The 21,897-nt window shown below is 37.6% G+C and overlaps 1 protein-coding gene across 10 annotated transcripts in view; it reads right to left on the bottom strand.

The window, feature by feature from the left end:
- Positions 1 to 16,303, bottom strand: part of mapk10 (mitogen-activated protein kinase 10) — a 38,181-nt gene extending 21,878 nt beyond the window's left edge. For 7 of the 10 annotated variants that reach the window (XM_044333848.1, XM_044333851.1, XM_044333849.1 and 4 more), the window contains exons 1-3: positions 15,970 to 16,303; positions 4,534 to 4,605; positions 2,582 to 2,751 (exon numbers count right to left, since the gene is read on the bottom strand). In XM_044333848.1, the coding sequence (XP_044189783.1) occupies positions 2,582 to 2,751; positions 4,534 to 4,605; positions 15,970 to 15,972 (245 nt within the window). In that variant the 5' untranslated portion in view covers positions 15,973 to 16,303. Of the gene's footprint in view, positions 1 to 2,581; positions 2,752 to 4,507; positions 4,606 to 14,985; positions 15,252 to 15,969 lie in introns of those variants that run through there. The other 3 variants (XM_044333853.1, XM_044333855.1, XM_044333850.1) reach the window with 3 other exon arrangements.
- Between the last annotated feature and the right edge of the window lie 5,594 nt (positions 16,304 to 21,897).

The following is a 21,897-nucleotide window of genomic DNA, read 5'->3' as shown; positions in this document are numbered from 1 at the left end:
AAAGAGAATATTTAATGTTGATTTTTACAGATAAGCTTTCGGATTGTGTGCTACTTTTATGCATATTGTCATTTTCTCTGTCTTTAGTCAGCTGTTGTGTCTGGCTGTCTGTGCAAAAGTCAGACAGATGTTTATTTAAATGTTATTATTTCATCTACTAAAGGATTATGCTGAAGATAATGCACAGTAAGCAAATCCCTACAATTATTTAGTTATGATTTTATGACAAAACTGTAAAGTATTTTGATTTTTCCCAGCATAAATACATCATCATGTGTTAAGTTGTTGATGTGCTTGTTAACATCTACTGTAAATGAGACATATATGTCCATAGTGTATCCCATTTGATCTCTATAATCAGTAGGATATTATATCAATCTTGAGGGCTTTATGTACTTTGGTTGTGGTATTACTGTCACCATATGACACCAGATGACAGCTGTGGGTAGAGCCAAGCAGCACACAGCAGAGCAGGTTAAATTAGATTTGCACTGTCTCCCTGCCATCAATTGCTACAATATCCTTCAAATGGGCACAGTCCCAGCATTAGCAGTTACAGCCTGCCCGAGCTCCTTTGCGAATGCACAAAATTGCTTTGGAGCGGAAGCAGAGACAGGCTGAGGGCATGGGAAGCAAAGGAAGGACAATGAAAGAGGGCATGTGGAGGGCAGGGGGTTTTCGGGTGTTCCAACATTATATCGGACACGCTGGAATAAAATATGTCAACTTGTGTCATCCCAGGGAGGCTCTGTGAGACAGGTATATCACCACAGTGACACAGCATTAACATGAATATAACTTATAGATCTGTTTGGTCATTTGATGAAGGTAAGACACATTCCTTTAAGTGGAGTCTTGGCAGTCGTTCCTCTGCATTCTGACAGGGCAGCCGTGAGATGAATTACAATGAATACGAGCTCTCTCTGCAATCCGGATTAAGGATTCACTTAAGTGCCCATCCTGTTAGGCCCTTATGGCCAACACATCCATATTCTAAACAGCAGATACAGTACATAATCAGCTCAGCTCTGCAAAGGCTAAGAGCCAAGTGAATTCAAATACCATGATAGGTACTGAAAAACGCTGATCTTGATTCTTCTGTTAAATAAAGTGATTATAATTATTTGTAATGTTTTAGGCTTTTTTTTCTTCCTTTTTCCTTTTTTAATATTTCTCAGCTTCTACTGAGAAATACTGCTCCTGATGTTTCACTATATCTCAAGTGGCAGCAACAATGCTGTTCACTCTTATTTATTGCTTACTGTTATTTACAAAATTCGTATATTACACATAACTACTTCATTAGTTCATAAGAGGAAGCAGATGCTCCTCTCAATTGGGTGCTCTGTCTCAAAAGGCCATCCATCAGTCCATCAGTGCATCCATTGCAAAATGAATTCACCAAAATTAGACACGAGGAGATTTTTTTTCAATTTTTTACCACTGCAGCGTTGCTGTTTTTTTTAAATTTGAGAAATAAATACATCACCACTTCATTATATTGTGGTGCAGCTAAAACGCATGATTCAGTACTTTTTAACAACGTTAATCACAGGTATATTGACATTAATAATTGAAGACTGTTACTTATATGTTAAAATAAGAATTTTTGTGCTTCTCGACTGATTATACTTTGAAATATTGGTCAAGAGCTGAAACGATTAGACAATTAATTGCAAGTATTTTGCTGATTGATTAATTGTTTTGAGTCATTTTTTAAGAAAAAACACCAAAACTCTCTGGCTCCAGCTTCTTAAATGTGAATATTTTCTGGTTCTTTTGGTCCTTTATGATAGTAAACTGAATATCTTTGGGTTATGGACTGTTGGTCAGGACATTACACCATTTTTCACCATTTTCTGACATTTTACATACCAAACAACAAATCATTTAATCTAGAAAATAATCGACAGATTATTCAATGATGAAAATAACTGTTAGTTGCAGCCCTGTACTGGTCTGTTTTACTGTTGCATTTACAAACATTACTGATATATACAAACATTTACCAACATCAGAAAACATTAATAGTTCAGATGTATTTGCCCTTTTAAAGGAACCTCTACCTGTTTGCCATTACAAGGTTGAAGCTCAAAGTATATCCAATTAACAGAACAAAATATCCTTTAAGGAAATTAAATTTTTCTACATCCACAAGTTGTTTTTTTCTGCTTTACAGTAATGTTGAACTGATCCATTCTTTTCCACTTTGCTCATCACAACATCTCTGCAAAGAGGAGCCACATGGCTGCATGCTGTGCTGTCAAATGTTATGATTAGTCAGGCATAATGGAACCACCACAGAGTTTTCAGGAGAACTGAAAATATGATTTTATTAATCATGGAAACTTTATACCATTTTCTCTAATTAAATTTTGCAGCCCCTTACTGCAACAGCGAAAACAAGAAGAAAAGATTCTCCTCCCTTAACAATCTCCCATAGCAATAAACTACAGACAATTAGAAAAACAATTAACCAGCTAAATAAGATTATCACACATTAAATACTATATAAAAGCACATCAATAGCATCATGTGATTTAAAACAGGGCATAAAATAAATGCAGTGTTGACTACTTACCAGACGATTCCCTGAGCTCCAGAGCCAATGGGCTTTAAATTCTGGTAACGTTTTAAAACTGTGAAGGTAGAGTCTCCCACTTCCACACTGTAGAACTGGTTGTCCACTTTGCTTTTACTCATGTTGTAATGCTTAGCAATATATGACACATCCACTTGTTTTCCAAAACCCTGCATGAAGCAAAAACACAGAAAAGCTCTGTAAGTGATGCTGATGGTGATTTATGTGTTTACTTACCTGGAAAGTAATAAAAAAATCTGGAAGAGAGGCATCAGTTCTTAAACTGAGAGTAAAAAGTCATTTCATGTGTACTTTTAATACTTACATTGTTTTCATCAACACATTTTTTATGTGGGGAAGTATCATGCACATTTCCAAGTCAAAAGTTTGGACACACTTTCCCATTCACTTAAATGAGAAAGTGTGAGAACATTTTCGACTCGTACTGTATGCCAGTGGACAACACAAAAAACCCATCGAACAACCTTAGCAACAAAGGCAATGGAACCGACGGCCATTTGTGGGCATGTACGAACAATCTGACATCATCACAAGGAAGAAGTAGAGGTAACATTGCAAACAAAGCGTTTGGAGCAAGCTGAAGCCCTCGCTTTTGACTTGCAGGCAGCATGTTTACATATGTTCACCTCAGGTTTTGGAACTTTGACCACATTTAACTAAGACATCTGACATTATAACAGTATAAAAACAAAAAAAATATGATATGTCCCCTTTAAATCATCAATCAACCAGTCAGCAATCAAGATACATTGAACTCCTGTTCAGTATTTGATAGGAGTCTAGAAAAGTATGTTTTTTCCAACAAAATGTGTGTGCTATAACTGATAAAACTGGAGAGGCAGCATAAACACGACAGGACAAACAGTTAAGTTCACACTTGAACTATTTCCATGCAGAAATGTAAACTCTATAATAGCCATGTAATGACATCAGTGCCACTAATGTCTTTACATTATTAACTAGACTAAAGAATGAATAATTATAATAAAAATTATTTATTAATGTGCACACAATAATCAGACTATAATTACTTGGGCAGAGCAGGACTACAAATGGTGCCACAACAAAAATATCACTTAATCACGGAGTGGGTAATTACAACACAGCTCACAAACCAAACAAAGCTGCATAACTGTGTATTACTGGGAGGCACGACTTTGAAACACTCCTCACCAACGCCATGAAAAATTAATGTGTGTGATGTAATCCATTTAAAATTAACATGGCCGACAAGCCTCTCAGACCTATGATCTGATTATTTCAATACATTGGATTGTACCCTTTACTGTACAGCCAGCGGTACCTATAGTGGCTATTAAACATCGAGCTGGAGGCACTGATCACATGCACATGCACGTGTAATGCAGACATCCCATGCAAAGCATCTGAATAATCTGAGCCATAGAGGAATCGCCTGTAGCAAACTACATATATAATCCTCACACACACAGACTGGAGATATAGAACGCACAGTTTATGAAATTACATCCCCAAAGGAGTGTTGCGTTTATACTGTCGCAACTCAAGGGGAGACAGGCGATTAAGCTTCAGTTATGAAGTCAATTCACTGCTTTTTAAGACTACAGTCTAGACCTGCTCTATGTAAAAAGTGCCCTGAGATAACTTCCCTTGTGAACTGGCGCTATATAAATAAAATTGTCTTGACTTGACTGCTTTTATCTTTAGTTGAGATCTCAGCCTCAGATAAACACTTGAGGTAATGAACTCAAATTGAATGTACCTGAATTATTTATTTAGCTTTGCATGAAGTTAATTACCAAACGCAAGTCTACAAAAATCTTTTTCCGTGGGATATTTTTGTCTTGAGTTATCACACATAAAAACACAACAATAGCACAACATATAAAGCAATGAAGGGGAAGTGGAACAGAATGAATACTGTACCTTTTTTACCTGTAAGGGACACACACCTGACAAAAGGCTATCTTCACATCCAGGATTGGTTGGCTGCAGTTATATAAGAAATGTCTGCTCATAAATACCTGCAAGACACAAACAGAAGACAACAGGAGTCAGAGAGTGAGCGTGTGGTTTGTGGACATCAGTAACAGGATTTCTGACACCATTACTACACCTTTTAGGCATATATAGTGTTACAGTGGTTCATCTCTATCTGGATTTATCCAGGAATTACTTGCAACATAGTAAATGCAGTATAGAATAGGTTAGTTTATCATGGCCTCACTGAGTCATTCTTCAACATGTGCACAGTGATGGAAGAGTTGTAAGATGCTCATCTTTGCAATCGCTTAAACCTGGTGTGAGATTGAATTCTCCAAGAAAATGTTCTGTCTACTCTGTCCCTATCATTCTCAATAAAGGTGAGAAAAACAAGAAGTTGTTACTCTATGAGCAAGAATTGACCAATGTATCGATTCTTCAATATAGTACAACATAGCATGGCTACAATGACCAATGACCTTGTGTTTCAAGATACTGGTGTGACTTCCTGCAGGCGATGTTAAGCACTTTGTAAAAAATGTTTTTAAAAAGTGCGATATAAATAAGATTATCATTATTATTATTCCTGGCTAGCTGAAGCTGATCATTTCTCCTCCTCATACTCCCCTTTAACATTGATTTTGTGACATCGTCTCAAAAATATCAATGCTTTCCTTATTTTTTAGGCCTGATGTCAAAACCCCTCTTAAAAAAATGAGAGCATTAAAATGTATCCCTTTAATAACAAATTTGTGCCTACCTCCTCAGTTTATGTTGATTATACATATTAATCCATTCTGTAGTATGTGAGTCATGCAATGCTAAATAACTGAGAAGTATTTAACATATGTTAAACTGTGAACATAATACCATGAATAAACATGTAAATGATAGTACTGTTATAGTCAGGGACCAAAATAATAAACATTTCCTCTGTTATCTAATTGGACATTATAAGCACTTCTGGACTCACATTTTTAAAGTTTGAACTCATTAATATCTTCAACCTTCAGGGGGTTTATCAGTTATGAGTTTATTTAGACACTGAGGAGATAATACATGCAGTTTCACAGGGATTTTTTTTTTTGCTAGCACACTTCCAAAAAGCGTGTGCTATCAGACACTGCATTTGCATAAAAGTAGTGTTGTATTTTTTGGCAAACTGGAGGGCTTTAACCATAAAGGAGAATCTAATGGGTTAGATGTAAATTTGCACATTTTCTAGTGCAAAAAACTGCAGAAACTGTTAGCAGATCCATTTAAAATATTGCAAGGGAGGAATGGACTTCATTACAGCTCTGCCTAAGAAAGAAATCTCTGAATGATAGTGGCTCCCACGTTAAGCGATGTAGGCCACAATGACTCGCCCACAATGACTCTGGCTTCAAGGGTTTTCCAGGTAATGAAGCCTCCATTGTGCTAATGATCATTTCTTCTGAGTAAATGGATGCGTCATGCACATGTTGGTGTTAAAAATAATAGAAAAAAAAGAGTGTGGCTGTATGGTTATGACACCCCCTGCAAATGTCCCCAAATGGTTTTAGTGTGTCCTCATCTTTTACAAAATAGCAGTTCAAAGGATGTGGCTTTGCAATTTTCCCTTAAAGAGGTAAATCTAGGACTTTCTGGGCACAAATGTATCATTTAGCTCCACCAGCCCTCTAATGATGTCACTGTTGGAGCTTTACTGTCTCTGCTAAATCCAAAGGGAGCAGGACAGCTTTAAAAAAAAAAGAGATGTGGGACACAAAGTCATGAGATCCCCGCTTTGGCCTATTTAGGCCGATCTTTTACTTTGGACCTCTGTAGTGTCACTGTAGAAAATGATGGCTCACATTCATACTGTCCACATTTACCAGTAGGTGTGAGTCATATGGTGCCATAGTGATTTGTACCATTACATAAGGTGTCATTTGAAGACTGACTGACCTGCATCACTTGAAGAACCAGAATAATCATTCACCTACTGAACTTTTTAGAAGTGAGGAGAAGAATAAAAAGATGAGAGATAAATTAAAAGTGAGAAATAATGCGCAGGAAATGCTATTAGGCATGATGGTGTTAGATCTAATCCATACATGAGTTGCAATCCCTCAAACCACTTTAGTAATCTCACACCACATCTGTATAACTGCCACCACAACCAGCACAATATTTGCTATTAATCTATCAGGTCAACACTGATCAGCCCCGCCACCTAGCCGGCTATATCTGTACCGCTCTAATCTTCAGCCATCTGTGTACATAAGATATTAAACCACTCACACTGCCAACATGTTTGTCTTTCGGCAGTGTATACACTGTAATAATTCACACACCACCTGGATCATCCCTGAATGGGATATTAGCTTGTGTGGGGGAACGCACCGAATTCACATACATTAACTCTCAACAAGTATATTGTGTTTTTCTATTTATTTCATAATGTAACCAAATTATAGAACTGTAAAACAACTACATGGATGTAGGAATAGGTCATTATGTTGCTACGATGTAATTGAGCTGTTCAATTTGTATTTGTAATTTGAAATTGGGATTTTGATATCAGGCTAAACAGATTAGCACAGAACTTTTACCACCAACAGGACAATATATGTTAAATATATGGTCTCAACAGAATGAACCTTGCTTGGATTTACTCATATAACAACAAAACTCATACAAATAAATTATATATACTTCAACACCCCTTTAGTGAGAAAAAAAAAAACAGATTAAGAGAAAATGCAGCCTAAGCCTTTGTTTATTCATTTAAAATGACAATGAGAGTGTGATGAGTTGTGTATACTGAATATCAATCTTAGAGTCATTTTTATATGTTTCTCATTTCAAGTGGGACTGGGTATTTCATATTTATGATGGATTATTTCAGATGTGATGTCAACCATGTAGGTGTTTGACCAGAAAATATGGAGCACAGCCATAAACTATGCATCATTTTAACTGGATAAAGACTATAAACAATTTACCTCTGAGCTGCCGTTTTTGCAAATTTACACAGCTAAACGATAATGAGTCAGGAAGTGGCTTACTATAATGCCAATAAAAAAAAAAGACAACATGATTAAGGAACAGTTAATCATGAAGCTGCAATGAAAATGACATATCAAATCAAATCACGCTCACAGCAATATCTTCCCTTTTCTGAAGCCGACAGCAAGTGAAACACAGCAGATTCTGTGCTTGTTTGTTTAAACCTCTGACCAGATTCTGCTGATAGTGGTCATGGTTGAAGTGCTGCTCTGGTTGCAGCGAAGATTACACTCAGCACCATTCCTTAAAATGCCCATATATCATTCTGACTGCAATATGTCTCATCAGTACAACCCATTGCCAGTGATTGAGAGGTTGAATAAGCTAAAAAAGTAAGAATCTTGACTTTCCCTTTTCTACTCCAGCTTATTGAAGGAGGATGATGGGAGGAGAAAAAGATAAGATGCAGTACAATTCAGCTGCAGCCTTGCTCGGCCATAAAGACTGTGAGTGAAGTGGTGAGGGTCAGTTAGTTTCTCTTTTCAATTAGTTGAAAGGAGAAACCGAGAGCGAGGGTGTGGCAGATGCTCTTAAGACATCTACTGGGTTAATGACACACACTGTTAAGAAAAAAAAAAAAAAAATTACATAAAATATGCCTTAAAATTTCACATATTTTTACACGCATTCCACATTTTTGAAGAATATTGTTGAGTGCCTACAAATGTACAGTTAATAGCTTACAGTTAAATTCTATAATTCCCCCAAACCGTCTTTCTTTTAAAAATCAGATCAGTAGTTGCAATTCTATAGCATGACTGTGTTTATTACAAGGTTTTGTTAGGAAAAACAAACCAAGAAATTGATTTTATTATTCAGATTTCATAATGAAAAAAATCCTGCAATGCTTTCTATTATAAATGGGGTCAATGCCACTGATTATAAAACATGACTGTATTTTTACAAGGCTGTGTTGGTAAAAACACCACGACTAAATCCTAATACCACAAAAGTGACTTTTTCTTTTCAAAAGTAAAGTAAGCCAATGGTAATTCTATAAAATGGCTGTATTTTTACAAGATTGCGTTAGCAGGAAATAAACTGTAATTAAATTTTGCTGTTAGTGGCAAGTCTTTCTTTTAAAAAATAATGTGAAATGATGGTGATTCTTTATTTTTACAGGTTCAGTTACAATTAATGTTAAGTGTCAAACTATAGTGCAGTCCCCCTCCATATGGTACCTAAAACAAGGCATTTGCTAACTTTGTGGTCATTGAATGTGTAGAAGAAAACTGAATTGCATTTTGCTCATAAACCACATCTTTTTCTGTAACTGTGCATTGACATGATTGACAAAATAAATGAAATGAAATATATACTATGCCTGAGTTGGTGCTAAAACAATACTTTTTCTGATACTTCCGGACAGCAATTGGTACAAGCATGTTAACAAAAGTAGCACAATTTTCAACTCTCTTTATTTTTTGGTACTTGGTGCCACAGACACAAGTAAAAAAATATTGAGTTTTGATATCCAAAGTAAAAACAATGAAGAGATTCGCCATTACCGGTCCTTACCCTCCTCATATTGCACGATTACACCCTTTAATAATGACAGGGTAGCTTCATCTTAGGAAGAAAAAAGAAGAGATTCAAGGGAAGATATTAGAAATATATTAGAAAACTTTTGCATGCTATGCACCTACAATACTGTTCAAGTTTTCCCTCCTGTATACTGCTCAAGAGTGTTGCTTAGTGTTGCATCAGAGTTTGGAAAGTAACAGTGCTCCTTGCAGTATAGATTATGTAAAATTGGCAATTTGTAGCACTCAGCAGGGTGTTAGCATTGCTGCCATATTCTTTATCTGGAATTTACTGTTAATGTTTGACACTGTATTTTGAATTTGCCAGCCTGTGATCACATATTCCACCCAGTTTAAGAGACAACTCAGAGCCTGTTCCAAAGCATTTTCATGCAGGACCAGTGGAGACAATTGAACAAGCACCCACACATAATTACTGTGCCATGTTGGGGTAAAACTTTTGTTTGATGGATGAACAGCTAGTACCATTTTAGTTTAGTATCAGATTGGTGATCAACACACACACCATTGGCAAACAAAATCCACCAGATGGTTCTAAAAAGGGACATTACTGTTATAAAATACACAACAGCAAATACTGATTTGACTGTCAGAATATGCAGGCATTGGAACATGCTGTACCACATTCAATCACTTTTTTAAACTAATGATGTGCCTCCTTACAAAGAATGAGAGACATGAAAAGATGTGAAGTATCATGTCCTCCACAGGAAGTACACAATAATGGTGTTCAGCTTTGTGTCACACACATTAACACCCTTAACACCCGCACACACTTATAGTCTGTCTCTACAAACACATTCACAGACACAAATCTATTGCACAATTACAAAAGAACAAGTCTGTTGCACTGATGAGATGACAAAAAAACTTAAGAAACTCAAGACTGAGACTACGGTAAAGGCAGGAGTTTCAATTAATTATCTTGAATGGGCTAATGCATATTACTGATACAGCAGACCATTAATCCATCCAGTGCTGGCATTGCTGATGCTGAACTGTGCTAGTGTGTGTGTATGTTTGTGTGTGTGTGTGTGTGTGTGTGTGTGTGTGTGTGTGTGTGTGTGTGTGTGTGTGTGTGCTCTGCAGTTGTAGCTGGGGCTTGTTATTTGGATCCTGGGCATTCTGTTACATCCGCCCCCATGGGCACAACAATGCCTCAGGCAAACCAATGATCACTCTGCATACTTGAGAGGCAACTATCAGAGATGGTAATGTGTCTACCATCTCTGTATTCAGATAATTTATATATATATTGATATATTTTTTGACATAATGAAGCCCTATGTCTGATTAATCAACTTCGATCAACAACAAAGTCTGTGTTCTTGTTATTGTGATCAGCAGAAACCATATAACATCAGACAAAAATATACGCCTATCATGTGGACTGGTATTGTAGCAAACTGTCCATTATCCGATCTATTTACTTTGTGAAATTCTTACGGCAAGGTTTGTGGGAAGGTTAAAAACCTACACACTATTATTAAAGGACAAGATATGACATATTTCCCAAGTGTCATGACAGTCCATTTCATTACTAGTTGGAGAAGTGCAGCCAAGGGAAATGTTATGCCAATATCTCCTGAAAATGTTGACTGAAATGTGTGTTTGACTGGAAATGAATTTCATAGAAATCGTTATATCGAAGTATCTCCGAATGAATATGTTGATCATTTCACATGAAAATAATAAGCATGTGTGGCTATAGCAGGTGTTTGAAATAGACAGGTTCATCTTTTAACAACAGTTAAAGTCCCAGTATCCACACTGAACACTCAACATCCATTTTCCAGAATTGACTCAGCATAGCCCACATTGCAGCGTATGCAAGACATGTCAGTTAGCTTTCACTGTGGCTGTAATCCTTGTTCAGTACAGCCAGATAGGATTTAAGTTGAGTTATGGACAATGTTTTATGTCTGCTCTTAAAAGGTTGATTAACTGCTACAGCACTAGAGAGGTAATGATAAAACACAATGTCCGATGTCTACTACACACCAGTGTTATTGTTTCCCGTCGTATCCATCTTTGCTTCCTCTCCTTTCACCACTCTTCCTCCCTCTGTCATCCTCATGCTTTCAAGCTTAAGCACATTTTGTGAATGTCACAAATCCATCTATTTCCTCTGTCTTCCCTCCATCCCCGACCCTGTCGAGATCCTGCGTTTTCCCATCCCTGCCTCTCTTTTGTCCCTCCCTCGCTCCCACCATTCCTGCTCCCAGGCTCCCAGCCTCGCTGCAACCGTCTCCCCTCCCCCTCCCTCGGAGCTCCATTGTGAGTGCTTGGTTCAGCAGCCTCAGCCTCTCCTGCAGTATGCAGCCTTGCCTTTACTGTGCAGCCCGAGCCAAACGCAGTACAGCCTCCCATTTGGGCTCAGGGGAGGGAGGGGAAGCACTTCAAACTGCAGGCCCAGCCAGGAAAACAAGACAACACTGACTCCCAAGCTCATCTACAGGCTCTGAGAATCTGAATGTTCACTGACATCTATTGATTTGTTTCTTCAGAGCTGAAATACACTTATCCACTCTGTCTCTGTCTTTCGTCTGTTGTCTCCCTCCCAGTTCACGTTTACACCCCTTGATTCCTTTTAAGTAAACAGCCAACATGTTAGTTGAAAACCTGCTTACACTGCAGTTTTCTGATAAGCTGCATGGCAACAGTATGTAAAGCTTTGGCAGGTGCATGAGCACATACGTGTGATTTACAGTTTTTCTTACAGAACCTGAAACACATTTGGCAGAGGAAGGACCGGAGCACTCTGCCGAGCATACTGTGCCTTCTGTAGACGAGAACACTCTGAACACATAAGATGATAAAAATATTCCATTTGAAATAATCAGTCCTTTTCTGATGCCATGGTTACAGTAGATAATGCTGTCTAAAATAGTACACTGGTGCAAATGTCTGGCGATTTTCTCTTATCACGTCTTGTGTTTGATGTGGTAACATTCACTCTTGTGCCCAAATCACTAATCTGAGCATCATAATAACAAATTTGTTCAATATATGCTTACCTAGCCACATAATAACATGTGCCTTTAGCAGCATTTAACAATACCAAGCTTTGTTAGGAGCACATAAAGAGAAGTTTTCAGCATTGTCATTAGTCTGGAATTAATATCTCCTCTAAAATCCTCTGAGTTGCTACCATGTTTGTCCCTTGGTGAGTCTTTACAGATGTGCTGTGAGGAGATTGGGACAGACTCTATCGCAGCTTAAAATCTTGCACTCAGCTATCTGTAAAGGCAAATAAAAGCTGCATATTTGTCAGATCAAATTCAATTATGTAACTGTGCGTGTCACTCTGCAGGCACATTTCTCTGTCTGGAATGGTAAGCAATGCTGCAGCCTGGGGGGAATAAACTTTCATGCAGCAATAATTTATTTTTATTTATAAAAATATGGTAAAAAAAAAAAAAAAAAGAAGCAGTTTTTAAAAACGTAAAAGCGCACACACACAGCTTTCAGTTCTTTAAAGATCTAAATGTGTTAAGGCGATATATTAAAACAGCAGTTGTCCAATGCAATAACGATATTTATGAATAATAATGATAGTGTAATTCAATGCCCGTGGTTACAATAATAACAGCAATTGAAGCACATTTTGTTCGGCATCAGAGTAAAGTAAATAAAACACGATTGTGGGAAAAGCTCTAATTCTGCGTCATTAGTTTCTTCTGGTAAACATATCAATGTTGACATGATTATATGAACCAAAAAGGCACACTGGTGACAGAGAAACACACTGGTGCTTATGCAAAAATATCAGTCAGTCATAGTTAAAAGTGTTGCTATTCCTTCCTTTGGTTACCTGTTCCTGCCTGATTGTTTTAGGCACAAACTAGTAGCACACCTTCAGAGCACAGGTGATGCTGTGTCTGACATAAACAAACTGTATGTCCCCCATACAACCCCTTTCTTATTATTTATCCTTCTACATTTTGTTCTAGTTGTGTATAATGCAACAATCATTGAATGTGATTAATCTAAGTTAATATATCAGCTACCATTACTTCATGGAGGGCTGAGTTATTAAGACCACAATAATACACAACAAAGAACAATACTCCACCAGGGTCATTGGGCGCCGATGCCAGTGTTCCTCAGTAATCCATCCTCCTAACGACGACTTTGACCTTCCATATAATTATGGCAGAATATACGCCAGGGACGGCCCCCAAAAGAATGATGAGGATATTTAAGTAATTGATGGTCAGCAACGATTGTTTTGGGGAAAGTCTGTTCCTGAAATTCTTCAGTTCCTGATAACTGGACTAGTATTTAATTCTTTGTTATGCTGCTTACCTCTAAAAACTTTGGGTGCGATTGCCTATGATAGTTCATGCTGTTATGACTGTTTATAATTAGAGCTGCGAAGATGAGTCGATTAATCGATTAGTCGATCAACAGAAAATTAATCTGCAACTGTTTTGATCGTCGAATAATCGTCGTAGTCAAGCAAACACATTTGCTGGTTGCAGCCCCCCTTAAAATGTGAGGATTTAAAGTTTTTCTGTCATACATGATCGTAAACTGAATTTGGACTGATTGGACAAAATTAAAAAATTAAAGATGTCACCATAGGATCTTAAAATTACAACGGACATTGTTCACTTTTTCTGACATTTTAAAGACAAAATATTAATCGATGAATCGAGAAAATAATCGGCATATTAATCAATAATTAAAATAATCGTTAGTCGCAGTCCTAAATTCTCTTAATTCCTTAATGTAAATGCAAAAACTGTCCTGTTTTGTTAGTGTCTTCCAGGCACCACCACAATAATTAATTCAAATCCTAAAGTAGACCATTCCTGTCACTAGTGTTTATTCATTTCATCACTTCATTCTCGTTTTTTTTTGTTTTTTTTTAACCTCTATCAATTTCCAATACATGTGGCCTTTCATGTTCTCATTAAATCCTCTTTTCTGTGTTTCTTTTCTAAATAACTTTGCTGATTAATCTCTCCTGCAATTTCACCATTATCTCCTCTTAATACACTGCCTTATTTTATTACATAACACTGGATTAGTGCAATGATGCTCCAAAGTCTGCAAAACAAAATGGAATTAAAATACAGGCGTCATCTGCTGCAAGATAACGTTAGTCTGCCGGTGGCTGTTTCCATTGATGATTTTCCATTGGATAAACAAGCCGCCTACCTACAAATCAATACCAGTGATTATCATTTTGTGTAGACCTGCAGTGGCTAACATGCTAACATGAAACTGATCTTTTCTATAAAACCGAAAGCTACTTTTCCAATTGACCAGAAACAATCAAGCACTTTTGCAAAACACCGGATTTTCCACAAGCTGATGATGCGGAGGAGGATGAAGAAGGTATTTATCTGTTAAAAGAAAGATGTCACTCTCTTCAGCCGCTGCAGAAACACCCATAAAAAGCTTTGTTTAATTGTTAAGTGTGTTCCCTGCAGCACTTTCGCAAGCATCGAAGCCTGCTCCTGAATAATTCAGGAGCCAAGGTCACAGCGCTAAAAACCTCTCTCTTTTCCTTTCTTGAGCATGGAGAGTTTGTTGTGACACCTTTAAACATTCCCGGACTCCAAGGCTCAGCACAAAGCCAGTAATTAGTCCAGGCACCAAACAAGTACATGAAAGAATCTTCAATTCATACATATAAGCCTGATAAAACCAATTGTTTGTGATCACAAATACCTGAAAGCTCAGTGTGATGCGTTCCTCACACCTTTTTTACACTTACCATGTACCTGTGTAGTCAGCGTAGTAGGCAAGGTGGGTTTACAGTCAAAATAAATGTCTTTCCGATAATCAATGTGGAGAAGAATGCTCAAAACAAAGGAGATTAAGAGAAATTACCTTCCTCTATAGCTTCATCTCTTTTAATCCAACATGTCCTGCGCAGAATGTATCTCACATTCGAGTGAATACCCTCCAGTCCCCTCCGCATTATGGTTGCTTTTAGTTTTAATGACCTCCAGAAATCACTTAAATATTCCCTGAATATGCACCACAGTATCCAAGCTATCACTGATAAAAAAACAAATTTAAAAAAATAACCTCATCAATCAATAAATCACCATTAATTCAGACTCTTTGCCTGTAAACATCTACTTTTCTGGCAGACTTATGATGGAGTCTGAGGTTGGTCCCATATCCCTGGTGAAGTAGTGATGGTCTGCATAATGCACAAGGTGCGCAGCTGACTTCTGAGGGGGGAGGAGGGACAAACTCTGCATGTAGGCCTACAGTATGTAGCCCTTGTAAGGCTCCTGTTTTGAAGAGCATCATTCATCCATCATCCATTTGCACAGCTCCTGCACTCCCAATCAAATCACATTACGTGCTTCACACAACAGTCAAACATGCTAATTTGCCCTCAGACTATGTGGATATGTTCACAGAAATACATGTTAACAGATATTAAAGTCAAAAATGTTGAATAACAAAGAGAAGTAGCCTGGATATCAGTTTAACAGCCTATAGAGCAGTAGGATTATGCAATGTTATTCTCAATGTCCATTATAGAGACAAACTAATGAGTGAGCTCTCTTGATATTTAGCAGAATATTTGTATGGATGGAGGTGGAAAGCGGATTTTGTCAGTTCAACACTAACGCCATAATGAAATCCCCGCACGGTGCCGCTAGTTGTTATAAAACAACAATCGTGTGCTGTGAATGTGTCAAGATGGGGTTGACTGTTTTTTCTTTCCCACCGAGGAGGCATCGCTACTGGACTTCATTAACCTTCCCTTCCGATCAATATTCATCACTCCACCCTCCAGGCAGCTGGTGTCCAAGCATCGCATCCACATTATAAAACAAACCCACCCGGTCTTACCATTCCGTGCCAGCTGATGACGATCCCAGTCCTGGTGACAGTCCTTTTCAAAACATCCCGACGGGAAACATTGCAGTGACCATAGCTGAAGGCTTTAATTTAGACGTTCATAAAGATGGCGAAGGGGGTTTGAAAAAGACCCCCCCTTCCTTTCCCTCCCCCCCCCAAAACAGACGATGAGGAAACCAAAAAGAAAAAAAAAAAAAAAAAAAAAAGCAGAGGTGGACGGAACCGAGGTTTGCTGATGCTGAATCACTCTTCCCCCCAGCTCACCACCTTGCAACCATTGTGCTGCAAGATGCTGGCTGTACCATTGTGGACCTACCAGAGCAGAGAGAGAGGGAGGGAAAAGAGGAAGGGGGGTATAGGGAAATATGTTGCCATGGCAACCGAACAGGAGCACGTCTGACGTCAAGGCCCGAACACACACACAGAGAGAGAGAGAGAGAGAGAGAGAGAGAGAGAGAGAGAGAGAGACAGAGACAGACAGAGAGAGAGAGAGAGGGAGGGAGGATTTAGCTTGGTAATAAAATCCATACCCAATGGTATATTAGAATTAATGAAAAGCTATAAAAAGCAACATGAGGTTCCTAGATTTGTATGCACTCTTTATACAAATGATATTATGAGCGCCGATAGACATATTAGTTCTGTCTGTACAGTACAAGGAAAATAATAACACGTGGAAAATCTTTTTTTTTTTTTTTTTTTTAACTCATTTACAGACATCTACTGGCGTAAGGCAAGGCTTGCTCTTTTTAGATTCTTCATCACAAACAAAATTAGAGTAAAAAATATTGCATAACATATATCCAACAAGCAGGTGTATTTCAAGATTTTTAGATATTCATAACAAATGTACTTTCTGCAAGACTGAACAAGAAAGTGTATGTTTTTGTGGTTGCCTATATAGACTTTGAGAATTATATATTGTGCAAAACAACACGAGATTATCATTGAGGGGAAAATATTATCACTTATTTTGAATGTAAATATAACAATTTATGCACTATTGTTTTTTTTTTCAGTAGGGAAATTTCATATCCATGAAGGTAAATGTCTTAATTCAACTCCATCTTTTAAGCTGTTTCTAATTGAAATTGAATGTTATTTTGAAAAATCTGTAACAAATAAGACATGCATGTTAAAATGTACACAGTCATTGTTCTTTTGTTAAATGAACTGGTATGACTGATTGTACAGTCTCACAGTTAAATGAAATAAAGAGAGAGAGAGAGAGAGAGAGAGAGAGAGAGAGAGAGAGAGAGAGAGAGAGAGAGAGAGAGAGAGGCATAGATCACATGGAGGCTTTCTCTGGAAGGGAGGGGCGAGTATAGGAGCATCTCTTCTGATCCCATCCTGTACCATCCCGCCCAGTGCGATCATGAGGCTCAATGGGAATATGGAGCCGGGTGTTATTGGTCAGGTTTTTCTCACTGAACTGCCCACAATGCCCACATCTCTCATCGACCAACTCATTTAGCATGCAGTGTCTGCAGATGCTATCAGCAAACCATTACTTCTAATTTCTATGTCTAATAACATTAATTCTAATTTCTCTTTCTGTGGATTTGATGGTGAAATAAGGCAAGGCACTGTGAGGAAATGTGATGTATATAACATATTTCACTGTAAGTAAACACAGTAGGATACACTGGACATATGTAGGATATACATTAAAATGTATACAGCATTTATTCATTCAGGGTTTTTTTTTACAAACTCTTTCTCTTTCTCTTCTTCCTTTATTATTACACACATAACTCCCTTAAACACACACATACAACCACTCACATGCATAGTACAATAAGAAACTATAAATCCATCCATTATATTCTACTCATATACCTCCTATCAAATATGTATGTATCTCATATGTGTCTTCTCTCAATCACTTGTCTTGCACTTTCAATAAATAATGAAAATAAAAAATATAAAATAAAATGCATACAGCAACAAGTAACATGTACAAAAGAATACAATATACTTATCTTATTTAAGTTACTTAAAGGTGGACTGTTTGTTTTTATGATGTATGCATTTAAAAGAAAAGCAATATTACAACCAATCTTTTTTGTCATATTGGCAAAATGTCATATCTATTAACATAAATTTCATAAAAAGAAAACCTAGTAGCTACATTTTTTTCAAAAATGAAACGTCATTCAGCACTCTACCAACCCCAAAGCCTGACAGACATTTATAGGCTATAATATAATCATTTGAACTGCTGAAGCATCTGTTTTATTTAATGTATTCATTTTTCCATTACTCCCTGGCATATTGCTATTATTCCTCTTTATTCCTCATTTCAGCGCGGAAACATTAGTATTATCAATAAACTGAGCAAGACTAGAGTGAGGGATCTTCTTTTCTCAAGACTAAAGTGATGCTTTCTAACGCATGTTTATCTGAAATAACTGAATGTGTGAATATCTCCTTTGAAAAAAAGATGTTTTTACAAATTAAATGCCTTACATGTTCCACACATAAGTATTCAAATTGTACTGGCCCCATCTATCCCATCTGTAAATGTGTCTGGATTAACGGCAGCATGCACATGCCAATGAGCCTTAAAGCCTCAGGTCACATCTGTATAGTCTGTCAAGGCCTGTGTACCCACATGGTAGCCTTTAATTGATACAAAATGTAAATTTGAAATTGATTTTTACAGCTGCATAGACTGATTTGAAGAGGTGGAACCTGACAAATGTAAGTCAAATATATTCTGTGTCTTCTTAGTTCTCCATAAAAAATATCTAGATATTTAGTTTGTTAGATGTTTTTCCCTTTGTTTAGTGTGGAGCATGTAGGCTATGTTTGGTGTACTGTACATTCTGTTTAGTAGAGCTCTTTGAATTTATTCAAAACAGACCTTTTCTCTCCGACTCTTATAAACATCACTACAACAATAGTAACATGAATATATTATTCATTGACGTGACAGGCAGCATTGGTAGGACAGCTGCAACCCGAGAAACATGAATAACATTTATCATCAGCTGTGTATGAAGAACAGCCACAGTACATTGATTAAAAACATGATGGATTTTAGCTTCAAGGGCTAAAGGGCTCAAAAAGAGGAAGAATAATAATTTCCTACAGTCAGACTACAAGGTTCACTGTCTGACTGTTGACAATGAGAAGTGTCCTGACCTCACTTTGGTTAAAAGATGAATGTGATTTTATACACTGTTGTCCTTTGCAGCAGTGACAGCTAATTCAAATGATTATTTTATGCATTTAAAGCTTAATACTTTTAGTCAGACAGCTGCAGTCTCATCCTGCAGAGTTTGAGACTTGTATTGTTGAGATTATAAATGTGTTCAAACCAGAAGCCAATGCCATTAGGGATGTGATGTACTCGCAGACTGGCTCAAATTTGCAATAATGTATTCAGACGCAACCCCTGACTGAGCAGAAAACGTGTTCAGACAGCACAGGACCACCACCCATCAGGGGTTTTCTTGAACCATACATGGGCTGAGCACTGAATTAGCTACAGAAATAGCAGTCATATCTCTGATATATGACTGTACAAAAGTAGAAGTGGGGGACCTCTGAATGGCATCAATTAGCCAAGAAGTTTTGCCTGAATGATGGAAAAATCACACCTGGACAGAAGTGATAAATCTTAATAATAAGCAGCTCCATGAGACAAACTGACTGTGAATTGGAGTCTCATTCTCCAGTGAGATAAGCTACTTGTAAAACTGGTAAAACACTGCAGCCAGTGGAGTCGGCTCATCTAATATGCCTCCGAGTTAAATTCAGCAACACTTGACGGCGTGGGAGGATGGTTTAAGCACAGAGGCCTGCTTGAATGGGACACTCATCATCCACTACCCAGGTTATGATTAGGCATTACAACAAAGAGCGGCATCATCATGTCCAAGGAGGTGTCATAGAGGTGTGTTGCCATCAGTTGCATGAGATGCTGAGTGCTGGAATGTCCAGATCTATGACTTCCTTTCTGTTGGGCTAATGGGCTAAAGTTAAACTGCTTTGGACTGTTGAAGGAAGGGCACAGGCCTAAGCAAAGCTTGGGGATTTACATGTATGCCAACCAGAGCTGGTCATATAAGCATGCTAATTTCTGATGGCTTTCTGAAACTTTATTGCCAGACATGGCAAGTTTTTTTTTAACTCTTGGCAGACAGAGGAACTAATTTCAAAGGCGGCAAAAAAAGAGCTCCAGGAAAGATTTTAATGCTCTCCAGCTGGACCCAAAGGCTAAACTCGCCAGTCAGCAAACCACATGCCATCAACCTACCAGGTGCCCCACATTTCCAAGACTGTCAGAATAGGCGTATCAACTCTTTCAAGTGCAAATCACCCTTAGGGCTCAGACCAGCTCTGATGGGGAGGCATTAAGGACAGCACTGACAGAAATAGAAAGAAGAAGAAATCCTAAATTCAGAACCCCTTTGTTACACTTGATAAGACATTACCCGACACTGTTACCCCTATCAGTCTCACGATGGGGCCTCTCTGCCCCAGGTGATGTACAGAGATTAAAAGGTAGGAGATTAAAGGTGAGTCAAAGGAGACAGTGCTAACAGATCACAATGGCAGCATTTTATTGTACACTAGTAAGTTTCGACACTTGCCAAAAGTGAAAAAAGAAAAAAACTAAAGCCTGTACCTTACAAATGAGACACTTTTGTGGCTAAACATCACTAGCAACCACATGCACTTTGTCCAAAGATAAAGGTTGTCCAAGCATTCCCCAGAGTCATGACAGCTCACATACTAAAGTCAGAACCTATGACTCATATCATTCCTCGCCTCTTTTCCTTGGAAATGTCACGACCTGGAAATTAGGAGGCAGTTAAAAAAGTTATTAAAAGTCTTAATCCCTTTATTGAGGCAAGAACTTTTATTACATTTTAACCATTCATCCTGTACTAATAGGGCAATGTAATGCCAGACACATACTATCACTATCCGCACCTATCTCTAAATAAGTCCATCAATGGAGCTATTAGTCTCTAATAGGAATATTCATTCAACATCACATCAGGACACCACATAGGATAATGACTCATAAGAGTTTTGGCACATTAGATGTACCCAATGGTATTTGGACAGATGTTAGTGAATATTTTTACTTTTATGTGCAACGTTTTGATCAACTACAGGTTTTTTTAACTAGATTTTACTTGCTAGTGGTATTGCAACAGTCTAATTTAGCATCTTGCTTTAATGAAGACTAAACTCTTAATATAGTTTAAAAAAAAAAAAGTGCAGTGACATTGAAATCGTCCCACTTTCGGGCTTGTTGACCAATGTATAACAGCAGTCACATAAGATTTTCTTGAGCTTAAATAGAACATTAAAGTTTGAGATTAGACAAAAGTAACAAAAAACATATAATTTTGTCTATCAGATGAGATTGGCAGGCTCATTGAGTACAATTGTACAATTTACAATCAAGAATGGGCACCAATGGCACTGCCAGGGTCATAGGATATCTGCGGCTCAGGGCCCAGAGTTGGGCTTTAAAAAATCCTTATTTTTTAGGTTACATTAGAACCAAGTGAGTCAAAAATAACCTGCTTGATATAAGGACAGAAGGGCTAAAACAACAGCTCTAATCTTGACCTTGCGTTTTTTTGGGGGTTTTTTTGTAATTTCTTTCAGCTCTCATTTCTGTCAGTGGAGCTTCAAACATCATCATAATTTGTTCCATATTGGTTGCTAATGCAATGAAAACGTACATTTAGGATGAACACACTTGTATAGGTATAAAAGTATAAAACAGGTCCTTACATGTGTCTCATTGTATAACTCCTGTGGCTATTTGTAGCATCTGAAGCTTAGACTAATATAATCATGACAAGAAATTCGGGGATATAACCCCAAAAATACACAAAATCAAAAGAATGTATTTAAATGTATGGCTGACAGTATATGCAATGTCGAATA

This window comes from Thunnus albacares, chromosome 18 (assembly GCF_914725855.1).
Source record: "Thunnus albacares chromosome 18, fThuAlb1.1, whole genome shotgun sequence".
Taxonomy (NCBI): Eukaryota; Metazoa; Chordata; class Actinopteri; order Scombriformes; family Scombridae; genus Thunnus; species Thunnus albacares.
The sequence above is the reverse complement of the archived record's forward strand: the minus strand, read 5'-3'. Positions and strand labels throughout refer to the sequence as shown.